The sequence below is a fragment of the Mytilus galloprovincialis genome, chromosome 14 (assembly GCF_965363235.1).
Source record: "Mytilus galloprovincialis chromosome 14, xbMytGall1.hap1.1, whole genome shotgun sequence".
In the NCBI taxonomy this organism is placed as follows: Eukaryota; Metazoa; Mollusca; class Bivalvia; order Mytilida; family Mytilidae; genus Mytilus; species Mytilus galloprovincialis.
In genome coordinates, this window is record NC_134851.1 from 44,611,311 (window position 1) to 44,625,189 (window position 13,879).

Sequence of the window (13,879 nt, forward strand, 5' to 3'; positions counted from 1 at the left end):
TTACAAAGCGTCTTGTATTTTTCATACACCGTTATCTGATGGTAACAATTTATGTGTGTCTTACTTCATGCAGTTACAGTACAATTTGTATTGTGTATGGATAATAATACACAAAGCTTATATTCTGTTTCAAGCTGGGTCAAAAAGCTTAACTAAGAAACTATGTAACTATCTTAAAGCTGCATGGAAAATAAGATTTCAAATTAACAGTTAATATATTGTACACATAATAATGAGTAATCTCTACATTATTTAGTTGATAGTTCTGTCATATTTGTCATGTATGTATATATCTTGTATTATGCTAAAGCAATGTCGTTGCTAATGCAATAAAAATGAATTTATTCATTCATAAATTTCTAAGGTTTGTATCTAAATTAATTAGTGAGTTTTATTGCACACTTTTAATGAGCTGTATGGCGTATTAAAACCTGAACGCAATAGAAAGGAATATTCCACTTTTGTATGGTCGGTAAAATAGGATGCACATCTTTATCATTTCGTGTTACGGTATATAAGTCAGATAATAAAAAATCGAGAATGGAAATGGGGAATGTGACAACAACCCGACCATAGAGCCGACAACAGCCGAAAGTCACAAATGGGTCTTCAATGTAGCGAGAATCTCCCGCACCCGGGGGCGTCCTTTAGCTGGCCCCTAAACAAATATGTATACTTGTTCAATGATGATGGACGTCATACTAAACTCCGTATTATACACAAAAAACTAAAATAAATATCATACACGACTACCAAAGGCCAGAGGCTCCTGACTTGGAACAGGCACAAAATTGCAGCGGGGTTAACATGTTTTTTTTTAGATCTCTACCCTCCTCCTACATTTGTACACCTCTAGCCAATGTAAAAACAACCAAATCACGACAATAACATAGTAAAACTTAGTTTAAGAGAAGTTTGAGTCCGATGTCCGAATAAGAAAGAAAAAAATAAAAAATAAACAAAATGACAATAACACATAAATCACAACAGACTACTAGCAGTTCCTGACATGCCAGCTCCAAACCTCAATTAAACTGATTGAAATATTATTTCTTCATCATATGAATATAAGTCACAATCCCTCCTGTTACGGGTTTAGGATTATACCATCATGAGATATATGAGAAGAACATAACCCGTGTCATGCCAACAACTTGTTTTATAATAAATGTGTACAATTCCGATGCATGCATATTGTGAGGTTTTTCTTGTCGTAGAATACACCTCGGGGTTTCATAATTGCCCATTTCCTCAATCCTGAAACCCCGCGGTGGGTTATATGTCAAGTAAGACCTTGAGATATGCACTATCTATAAATTAATCTTAATCATTTTAAAATTCAACGAGCGTTTCAAGGCCTATGATTAAAAAAGAACACCCTACAAACCAACAAAACAGTAATGAAATATCGATTATATCAATTTTAACTCACAATTATCATATGATCTAGTTCAGTAAATCCGTTTTAGCCCATTGAATAAAAGATAAGTCACCGAGACAAAAACAGCAACAACTGTTGCAGCATTGGTAAAGCATGCTATCTAATGTTGAATGAAATGAAGGTAGAGCCAAGTACCCGAAAGTGCTAAAGACCTTAACATTTAACGATTATACTAATGATCTGACATGTATAAATACGGTCGGTAACCATCATAAGGTGCCAACTGATGCTAAGATGCAGCTTCTGCTTCAATGTTATGACGAAAATTGGTCTTACATGTTTTATGGGAAAGAGGGGTAGTACAAAAACAAACCAAAGTGATAGAACATGCACTATTGTAATGTCTTTGCGATACCAAGTAGTAACAAGGGTAGATGAATTACTAATTCTAGACTAATATGTACATCTAGTATCTCTACTGACCTGCATTTGATTTTATACTTTTTCGTTTAATCACAGAAGGTTTTGATATTTTATCTAAGCATCAGACCATAGAAGCAACAGTTTTTTTTCCAACACACCAGTGACACACGATTTCATAATTTATATACCATCATAAAAATGTTTTTGTCGTGAAGAATTTCCTCAGACATTTCAATTTAGACGTTGGTCAGTTACTTAAGATGTGATTACATTAACAAGATTTGTCAGTTGCAGGTGAGCATGCTCTTTGATAAGTTTGACGTGCACTTCATCTCATCGTAAGGCAGTTGGTCTAGTTTAATCATGCGAGGATTTTTTCTTGGAGCCGAACTTTCAGTTTTAATCTCATTTCTTCATAAAACCTATTAATCGTATTGTTTAACAAAACGGTTAAATGATTAAACTGGAAAAATGTTCAATCAACGGATGGAAATGACGCATATAAAATTGCAATAGTAAAAAAGATATTTGCAGTTTGTACAAAAATAAAATGCATGCAGTATCTCAGTGACACATTGTATATTCTTTTCACTTAAATATAAATAATGTTATTGAAATATATGTTTTTCGTTTTCAAACAAAAATGCTTTTAATTTCTGCAAAACAACTGTCCACTTTCAGTTTTAAAATTACAATCAAAAATCGTTTATTGTTAATCTCTTAATCATTTCGATGACCTTTGCCGCTATGTGCATCAATAATCACTAAGCTTTAGTTTGTAATCCGTTTTTTTTTCTCAATCGATTGATGAATTTCGAACAGTGGTTTACTACTGTTGTCATTATTTACGTCTGAAGGGCTATTCTGGATACATCTTCATCAGGATCACTTAAAGCCTAATTTGAGTCTGCCAATTCTTAGAATTGAAGTGCAATAAAATATTTAAATTAAGGCAACAGAAGTCTACTGAGGCTCAACATTTATAAATCTAGTATAAGATGAAAACATCACTGTATAAAGTGATTGCTTCTGAATCGCTCTTTCTGGATTAACCTTAATCAGGAACGTTTAAAGCTGAATAACGAAAGCATTTGAAAGCTCGGGATGTATAGCAACCAAATCTGTTAATTAGCTGTTTGAACAAAAAATGACATAAATAATAGACAAATCCATCTCAGGTCACTAGTGCCTCACGGAGTTAGATCAGTTGATTAAAGCTGAACTTATCACATTGAACCCAACAACAAAAGGACACTTATATTGATAAGACCGTTTGTTTTACTGTTTGAATTGATTTACACTAGTACAGTTGGGGTCCTTTATAGCATGCTTTTCAGTGTGAGACAATCCCGCGTGTTAAAAGTCGTCCTCAGATCTATAACATTGTGACTTGGATGAAGAGTTGTCTCATTTGCACTTTTACCACATCTTAATATTTCTATATACAAATAACATTTTTAAATTACTCACGAAAACATAGCAACAAGTAGGCTCAATAACATCAGGTGAGTTATCACCATGTATACAGCTACCACAACAATAACAAATGTATCGGACTCGGGACATCTAGGTAAAATGTCATTTCTATAAATGGCAGGCACCGTTGTACAAGTTGATGAATTATTTTCTATGCAAACAAAACATACATTAAAAAATGTAGGCACGTATCTTATATAAATATTACATTTTTAGTGCTCCCTTTTTGGGGTTCTCCTGTTTTGATAGTTCATTAACTCCAGCAGCAGATGCATGTGCTGAATTGATTCTATATAATGGCTTAGTTTTTTTTTAATTTTAATACCATGATACAGGTTCTATGAATGTACATCAAAAGTGATAAATAAATGCATATTTTCTGGACTAAATTAATACAGTAATATAGTTTACCTCAATTAGGTGTGTCGTTATATATCGATTAAGTAATTAGTTAATAATGATAATGATAATGATAAGTTTTTTTACATAACAAGTTTTTTTACTGACATTGATTTTACTTTTTTTTATTCGCGTAAATAAATTTTACTAAGACATACTACCCATTGAAAAACGAGTTTGATTCAATTCTTTAATTTGAGTTAGTACATTAATTGTTGGTGGTTATTCCAAGTAGTTAGAACAGACATATTGTTCGACAATGCGATTTTAAACTGTCCATATATCATTGGGTTAATTAAACATTCCTTAAACATGCACAACATAGAAAGACCACTGTAGCCATACGACACGACATGTAAGTCTTCAAACATGACAGAATCATGTTCCTTCAGAACAATAACCATTTGCAAAAAGCTTGTTTCACGTTACATTTTGCTTCAGTATTCCTGTTGTTATGTTCATCACATTTGCGAGAATTAACGGTTGTATAGTAAGGGCAATCATGTCATTCTGTGCTTTTCTTACAGTTATATTACCGTCCATCTTGTATCGTTTGCCAATCTTTTATACAGAGACATAGACATTTTCTTTAAGGAACATCGATTTGTCGAAAAAATTATGTGATTGAACTGATCCCATATCAAAAAGAAGATGTATTATGATTGCCAATGAGACAAATCTCCACAAGAGACTAAAATAACACATACATTAACAACTATAGGTCACCGTACGGCCTTCAACAATGAGCCGAAACCGCATAGTCAACTATACAATACCAAAAATGACAATGTAAAACAATTCAGACGAGAAAGACTTACGGCCATATATGAAATATTTAACAAAAAACAAGTATGCAACACATAACTAAGAAACAACTAATGAATTTCAGGCTGCTGATTTGGGACAGACACATACATAAAGAATGTGGTGGGGTTAAACATGTAAGCGGGATCCCAACCCTCCATTTAACCTGGGACAGTAATATAACAGTATACATTGTAAAATAAGAACAAATACATGTTTTCATTTCTTGTGAATTGAAACCATCAAAACCATTGTCATAAAAGTTTATATAAAATCATATTCTGATGTACCCATTATGACCTAAACCTTCGGTTGGAACTGTGTTGAAGGATGAGTAAAATTCAAAGAATATTGTATGCATCAGCGTTTAATATACAGTACTATGATACACTTAAATGAATCAACTGTTTACCTTGTATTGTATCCAGAAATAATTCACCGAACATCTGCCAATATGGTAAATATACCACATCTCCAATAAGCTTCCATTTTGGTTCTGAATTGGGATACAGATTAGTCTGCATGACAAGTCCAAAGCTCAAGACAACAACCGCAAAAATCATGATTAAAAATATTACATCATAAATCTGAAATATATAGTACATTTACAAATACGTCAAAATATTAATAAATTAAAAATAATATATAGATATTTAAAGAAATATTATTAACTATTACCTTTGATGGAGTTCGTCTTGCTCAGTCTTTGCTTTTTGTCGTTGTGGATTTAAAAAGAAACACATTCATTGGTAGCAAATTCAAACTTTAATCGAGCATGGAAGTATTATATTGTCAGGAACTACAACGATTAATTAGCATGTATTTATAACCCTGCACTGTAGAAAATATATGGAAACTGTCTAATTAGTACGCTGTCGTAAATTTCTTTTGTGACTATCTGCGATGCCGCGGTCATAAATTTACCAGAGATACTTCTTATCAATCACGTGGTTTTAATCGAGTCAGCTTAACAATATTACTTGTCGGAAACACCTTTACTTATTTCAATCGCGTCGGTAGACCTTTATTCGTGAACAACTTATTTAAACAAATCGATTGATGTATAAAAAATGAAAATCGGCTCAGAATTAATTATTCTACAACGATTTGAAATAGTGAGTGACATTATTTTATTAGTTTGTGGGTGAAGTTTAAATCGCGATTAAGGTGTGTTCCGGTTACCGCCGGTTAACAATAAATGTATTTGATAAATATTAAAACTGTGAAGTTTAGAGTGATATATATGGTTAAGTTACTGGATAATCCTAGAAAGTAGAAAGGAGTAGGTTCAGTAAGACCCCTTTTTGGCCTCAAAATATAGCAGTTTTAGAAAATTGTGAAAATGTAATCGTTTAGATATTCATTGCAAAGTAGAATGCTTCTGCTACATAAATATTGGCTGTTTTTGACAAAACAATGCACATATATCGGGTACTAGCATCATTAAGTCATGCTAAATTACTGAAATCTTCACAATTGTGGCATTTTAGTTAAATTTTAGACGGTTTCCGTCTGAAATGAAAGTGGCCGCATTCGTGTTCATTCATAATATTGAAATGTAAGTTGTATTTGATGATAATACATAATATATATAAAGGTTGAGGATGAACACGGATGCGGCTACTTTCATTTTTGACAAAAACCATCTAAAAAGTGACGACTTTTGGCATATTTGATAGATTTTTCATATTTAAGCTTGAATCGGTGCGTTTTAAATGACTTATTAAGTTAAAATCTTCCCCATTAACTAATTGAATCAATTGAAATAGACACTTAAGTGTTTAGAAAGTGTCTAAAATCTTTCGTTAGATGAACTTGAAAATTGAGGCCGAAATCGGCCCTTACCGGACCTTTCCAGTTTATAATACGAAATTAATCGAGCAAGTACCAATCAACAAAATACAGCAGAAGAAAACAGAGATCTAACTACGTTATATAGCTAATTATGTAATATATTTTTGTCCTCTAAAATATGTTATTACTATCCGACCAAATGATACTCAGTCTGGTAAATATTATTGAACAGTCGCACAAGAGTTTGTATAATGTGACTATACAAATCCTTGAGTCGCAGTACTAAAAATAATTTCAACACATCGCGGTTCACCTGAACATTCGTATATACCAACCAATGATCTTACCCTGGATTTATAGCGAAGCTGAATAATTCCTACATTAGTCTAAAATCTCTTTGATCTTTTGATTTTATCTGAACAATCATTTACAATCGTCTTAAAAATGTAGGAAATGTGTGCCACTCAGTGGAGTAACAGTAGTTATTATATAATCACAATTTGCGATATATATTATATATATTCCAATTTCTACCAAAAAATATATCAATAAAAAGGGGGCATTTATTCAGTAAATTTGGTACAAATTTCCATCGTCAATGTGTTTTTCTATAGAATTAATGATGACTCGCATTAATCCATCAATCACTCAATCGGCACACGTATGCAGATGTAAGGTAACGGAATCTGCCGAGGTTTGCCGATTGCTGTTTCCTAAGAATTTATCACAACTTTCGATTTCTTCGTTTATTTCCGTAATCTCGAAAGCAACCGAGAATGACAATATCGTTGGGCACCACACGCTGGTGTGTAAATAACGTGCCATGTTTCAAGCTTATTAACATGTCATTAAATTGTGCGTGGCATCGCAGATGAAACGTTTGAAATCGGGTCGTAGTAGTTCCTGTCAATATAATACTTCCATGCACAGAGTTAAGTTAATGAGCACTGTTCTATCGGTGACCAGCAAATGATTTTTACTTCGGAAATAACTAAACTGAATACGTAAAAGATCAGCACTTGTGTGTACGATATGTTCTTTCCTGTGACACTTACCATTTTACCTATCATTATAATCTTTGGTCCAACAGTTTGTGAGACATGGAAATACTGTAATGAACGAATGATATGTGCAGCAAGGGTAACGCTGTAGAACTTTCGTGCAAGAGCAAAATTATCTTTATGCAATGTAAATCTCAGAATGGCTGACAGTAAAAACAGGATGTTTATAAGTACGTCAAATTTGTTCCAAGTATCTTTCCACCAAATACGCAATCTATGCCAAAGCTTGCGTTGCTTTGTTTGCTTTATCTAAAAACATAAGTATTATCGTTGCAGCAATATGCATTGAAACTCACTGATTGTCAATAAATCTTAAGTATTTAAAAAAAAAGAACACATTAAAATTCATGCGTTTTCAGCTTCGCCTTTATTTGTTTTCAAAGCAGTTGTAACGTCTACATCTTTAACAATAACAATTTTAAGACAGGTATTCTGATTCGGATAACCAATGTTCATAGTGTGCTCTCAACTCACGTTTATACTGGTTGTATTTAGTTTCAGCGAGCAATGTCAGTTCTGTTCTTGTTGCAGATACCCATGCATTTAATTTTATTAAAACACCTTGAAATATTTTCGAAATAAAACGAAACAGTCCGTGACAAGAATTACATTTGTAGGACTCAATTGTGATTGGTTATGTAGACTTTTGAGCTATACTCTGTGTGATAAACACAAACATTCATTAACTCGACAGTCAATCTAACATATTCCAATGAGAATGAAAAATCCTTTTTATTTGTTATGATAAATAATCATTTTACCTAGCGTATCCGTGCGTAAATGTATTTCGGCAATTCTCCTCGAAGAATTATTTGTTAAATGGAATACAAACGTCTTAATTGTAAACGTTCTCTTTGTCTTTGCAATAGGCTTTTAAAAATAACCTATCTACTGTGTATTCGGAAAATTATGTGAAAATAAAAGAAGTGGCAATTCGTCCAGTGTCCAGTGTGATGGTAATTTTAGTTACCGTTAAATTAATCAATACAATGAAAAGCATACGCAGTTTGAAAGTAAATTAATAACAACTTAATCCAATCAAAGAGGAACGAAAGATACCAAAGGGACAGTCATACTCATAAATCTAAACCAAACTGACAACGCCATGGCTAATAATGAAAAAGACAAACAGAAAAACAATAGTACACATGACACAACATAGAAAACTAAAGAATAAACAACACAAACCCCACCAAAAACTAGGGGTGATCTCAGGTGCTCCGGAAGGGTAAGCAGATCCTGCTCCAAGTTGCTTAAATATCAAAACCCGTACCGTACAGTAAACTTTATAAGGTCATATCATGACAAAATGTTAAATAATTCCCCGCATCCCTGAAAACAAATAACAACATATTTATTGACTACAGTTACTTTATTTTGTGTTGTGTATGAATTCAAAATTAAAAAAAGGAGATATGGTATGATTGCCAACCAGTAAGACAATTGTCAACCAAAGACCCAATAACAATGACCAATCCACATTATCAAAAATAATAGGGGATAAGCGGGTAGGAAGAAAATGTCAGATATTTCAAGTTCATTATTTTGCAATAACGAATAAAAATGTGTCAACAAAAAGATTTGCTATAATTTCATTAACATGCCGTTTTTATTGGTAAAGTTTTTAGATCTTTTATTTGCGTAGTTAAGGCTTTAAAAAGTTTGAGCTATAAAAGTCTGCATACTTATTGACTTTATACAGAGAATTCGCCTTTTTAAAATATTGAATGTGTCACATAAAATACGCGTCTACAAAGTAAAATTATTTCTTAAAACACTGACATATTAACCTGCCGAAGTTCTTCGAATATCAAAGTAACAATCCACCCATAAACAATGTACTCCATCAACGAGATTTGACCATCTGTAAATGGGTGTAAATCTGTAAGCACGAAGTAGCTAAAGCAGCCTAGCATGACGTATTGTAAAATCTAAAAGAAAGACACATTAAAAATTATAACGTTGTGCAGACTAAATAACTGTCTTGCTATCAGAACAAACACAATTACCAGATCATGGTAACATTAAGAAAGAAGCAAATCAACACCCATCAAACTGTCAACCCATTCCTATGTTCATACATTCAAATACATTCAATATGAATCTTTCGATTACGCTGTAGTCAATGGAGATATACTATATGTGCATTCATCATACCTGCATGTTCAAGCAAAAACCTATTGATTTATACTAATCAAGCATCATGATTAGAAATTATCTGAAGATAACTGACCAAATTATCAAACATCATCTATTTTGCTTTGTTGAGGGAAATTTAATTCATTTTTTTTCTTATCGGATTTAGCGTGTTTTTTTTATTTGAGCATAGGAAAGTGTCTTTTTATGTAAATAGGTTTATAAATAATATGTGATCTGCAAACAACAACACATTTAGGGAAATTCAAGCTTGTATATGCTTTAGTTGTTTTAAAATTTTGTCGTAAATTTGGTAAAGCTAAAACTTATGAATTAAAGCCTCTTTCGGATAACCCCTCAAAGTCCGATGTTTATGAGTGGTTCATATGGTCTATTCTACAGTTGCCGATGTTTCGTTTTATCGATGTTTTATATGCGTATTTTTTATGAAATGCAGCAGTACAAATATCGTTTTATTATATCTTCATATTTAGATAACGGGTGTGGAAAATAATAACAAGCCTTATTTACTAATATTGCTTTCTTGACTAGTAGATATTGCCTGTTGAATATCATTGCTATAACGGATTTCTTATTTATTTTGTTATAAAAGTCCAAAAGTAGAAACGAAGATGACATTTTAGATTAACATATATGTATCTCTTTTAACGCCTCAAATATAAAGAATAAAAATAATTGGCGGCTATTTTAAACTTTTTTTTAACATAAATTTTTGCAATGCTTTCTTGACGCAATCTTGTCAATTGATAATGATTGACTTCTTACCAAATTTGTCCAGAATTTTGTAACAGGTGCACCAAAAAACCAACAGAACGCCTGAATGATTCCTATTTTGCCTTGCGATAAATCTGTACAACCACACCAATTATTTCTTAAAATGAGTTCTTCATAATCTCTTCTTTCTCCTTTTTTATGTGTCACAAATTTAATACAGGGTATTAAAAAGGGTAAGAAAATGCATATCTGGATCTAAAATGCAAGAATTAAAATTGTGAATAAAATATGATCATTTCAAAAAAATATATCCTCAGAGATAATTTATAAAAAAAAGCAGGTGTTTGTAAAAATATATCACACTCATTGCTTAAGTGAGCCTCTTATTTACATTGAATGCTAGAAACAAGTTTTTTTCATTTAATATCTTGCTGTATACTAGTTATAGGTAATGCATATTTCAAAGTGTTTCATGTTTTCATAACACAGATAGAGTGATAAGAATTGATCTAATAAACGACCGACCGTAGGTAGGTATTTTGTGAACAATATTGACGCTACGAAGTGTGTTAGCAAGAAACAACTAAATAATCAAGATACATGTATAAATCACTGTCCAGTTACAACACAAATGTTATACAGTAATTGCATGAAGCAAGACACAACTGACTTGCCACGATGGGCGAAAAAATACAGGTCACATTTGTATCGAGATAAAGCAAATATTGTTTTCAATCATTTTTTTTTTAATTTAATGTGGCAATACATTTTTCTTTTCAAAAACTAAAAATCAGGATGAAATATTTCAGCTCGCACCTTTATAGAACGTAGGTGGTCCTCTGTTGAAAGTAGGAATAAATTGTCATTTAATACAGATAAGGGAAAATAAGGATACATTTTTTATTAGTGTATAATTTCCCCCCTTTCTGTCATAAAGACGGTTATAAACTATATTAGAACCATTTTTATCTACAAAGTTTTGGTTTGATAATTAGGTACACATTAGGAATATTGTGCCTTGAAAATGTTTGATATTGTTCGATTTTATTTGCTTAGAGACGAATATAATAGTAAGAAAATGTATAATGGTACCATCAATCTGGACGTCAATATAGACATATTTCCTCTCCAAATACTTTTAAGTTTCGTTTGACAGGCTGATGTACTCATAAACTGCATAAGCTCGTATTTTGACGAAATCTTCATTACAGTCTTCATTGAACAGCCGTATTCCTCAACAGGTTGGGTAAGTAGTTTTTGTGAAATTGCTCTGTCGTTCATATACATTTGTGCTATGCCGTTACATGCTAATACCTCAAAAAATCTAAATTTGAAAAGAAAACGACAATGTAAGAGGATAATCAATATACAATCGTGCAATTAAACTACACAAATTGCCAATGGGAAACATGTCGTTTATTTTTACATGTTATGACTTAAGAGCGAGCATTAGGTAATTACCATATATATTGGCATACCTTTATACCAGACAGTATGTTTGCCAATCCCACTAATTGTAGAATATGCAAGCAAAATATATGTTGTTTCTATATTAAAACTGTTATTATATTGACTTTACAAGTGTTCCCTTTGTAGTATCACTTAAATTATCTCTAAACATCCTAATGATAAAGGATAAACTTAAAATTAAAAAAAAAGAACATCAATACGTGTCTTTTACTTTTTTGATAGGCGAAATGAAAATTGTTTTATATTTAAAAAAGGTCATTAAGGACGATCGAATCAAAACGTGTAAAAGGCCAAGTAAAGTACAGCTTTAAACATTGATGGACATTTATTTTTGACCTTGATGATTACATATTTTGTTATGTTTACACGTTTGTGCCTTCTTGCCGTAATAGCTCATCAAAGCAACAAAAAAAAAAAAAAAAAACAAAAAAAAAAGGATATAAGTGAAAATTTTCGCAGAAACAAAAGACGGAAACATCATCTATGAAATACTTTAAACTTTTGTGATATTTGATATACCTCGAATTTTCCATAAATGACGCAGAAAGGTTCTTGTTTTGTGTATCAGCTGCTTTCGCGGATGAAACCCTAAATAGTGCACTTGCAAACAAAGCTGCATCTGTTCAATATAGAGTAAACTACAAATGAGAAAACAAACAACGTTGAACAAACACAATGTGCGACTTATAAGGAAAATATAAGTGTTTGTGTATGTATGCATTATTGTATGTAGTACTATTTAACGATGGAACGCATTTATAAGGCATTAATCGGGGAAAATGTCCGGATGATACTTTTGATTGCGAGACTTATATGTGTTAGTAATGCATTAAGAGAAATGCTGATCATAAGTTAATAAGAACTGGTAAAAGTAAAACTTAAGGTCAGCTTCAAATCTTGATAGTGTGGAAAACTTATACATAAGTACATGCACAAAGGAAGTAAACCCATTTGCCTTTAAGTTGTAGTGACAAGTGTGTGCACCAAGAGAACTTAAGTGGTTAAAATGCGTGCAATTTGGTACCATTTACTTACTATAGAAAATTCAAACATGCCATTAGTTTTGTCTGTATGCATATGCCGGTTGATTCTTTTATCTCAAAAGGCGCTTTCCCGTTTGACACACCCGGTATCGCATCATGGATAACTCGTGCAGTTCTCTTAGATTTGTTCTCTTGGTTTCAACATTAAAAGAAGTGGTATATATTGTTTGTCTAAATTGGGTTGCCTCTTAGTTTTTACACCGTTTATATTACTTATCTATAAATATATTTACATATACGTGTCCCTTTGCTTAATGTCGTCTCTATTGGTGTCGTTTCTATTGTCGATCGCTCTTTCAATAGATCAAATGCATAATCTCGTCTATTTATTAAGACTGACCAGATTAAAACATCCCTTCTTTGTATTTTGTCGCTCCCATTTATATCTGCAAATAGTTAATGAAATGTCTCTTGTTTTTAAAAAACACATATTACATGTATTATGCAAACCCTGTTTGCAATTTAAGTTGAATATGTTTATTTTGATGGTGACTACAAATTATAGATTTCATTTTTACGAAGGAAATTATTGGTATAGTTCTCATTTGATTTATTTTGGAAGTATTACCAAATTATTGCACGTTAATATTTAATTTACAATAATTTTTAGAATAATGTAACGTTTGTACATCAGCTTCTCGATTCCATGTCATCACAACCTTGTAGAATTATTATATTTCAAAAAGTGTAGCGATAATTATGTTTTTATTAACATCTTTGTTAATGATTGATAGTTACAGTTTGATGCATGCAGTTAACATTTATATATTTGCTTTGTTAACGTTTATATATAGACATCAATCATTTCAGAATTATTATGGAGCATTGAAAATCGTAGACGGATAAACGTATTAATACTACACAGAGAGCTATAAAATACCACAACAATTTCAAATGAAACAATGTAAACCTTATTTTTTTTTTATTTTAATAGATAAGAACAAATGGATTTTTTTGTTTGACACAATTTGGAAACAATTATACATTTTATCAAAACGATATTAGTTATATGAAAGTGATACTGAATATGTACGATTTATTATTTTCATGTTCCTTTTACGTAAATGTTCTCAGATTGCTACACCAAAACATATAATTGACCTTTTTGTTCTGCTCTTTATTGTTTTTTTTCATAATTGTTCTATTGTAGAAATGTA

At 31.8% G+C, this 13,879-nt stretch overlaps 1 protein-coding gene across 1 annotated transcript in view; it reads right to left on the bottom strand.

Moving 5' to 3' along the window:
* Positions 1 to 13,879, bottom strand: part of LOC143058908 (transient receptor potential cation channel subfamily M member-like 2) — a 30,353-nt gene that overhangs the window by 3,392 nt on the left and 13,082 nt on the right. Inside the window, exons 5-12 of the mRNA XM_076232384.1 lie at positions 12,956 to 13,108; positions 12,199 to 12,298; positions 11,302 to 11,533; positions 10,261 to 10,464; positions 9,129 to 9,269; positions 7,333 to 7,587; positions 4,896 to 5,070; positions 3,275 to 3,431 (exon numbers count right to left, since the gene is read on the bottom strand). Of these exons, the coding sequence (XP_076088499.1) occupies positions 3,275 to 3,431; positions 4,896 to 5,070; positions 7,333 to 7,587; positions 9,129 to 9,269; positions 10,261 to 10,464; positions 11,302 to 11,533; positions 12,199 to 12,298; positions 12,956 to 13,108 (1,417 nt within the window). The remainder of the gene's footprint in view (positions 1 to 3,274; positions 3,432 to 4,895; positions 5,071 to 7,332; positions 7,588 to 9,128; positions 9,270 to 10,260; positions 10,465 to 11,301; positions 11,534 to 12,198; positions 12,299 to 12,955; positions 13,109 to 13,879) is intronic.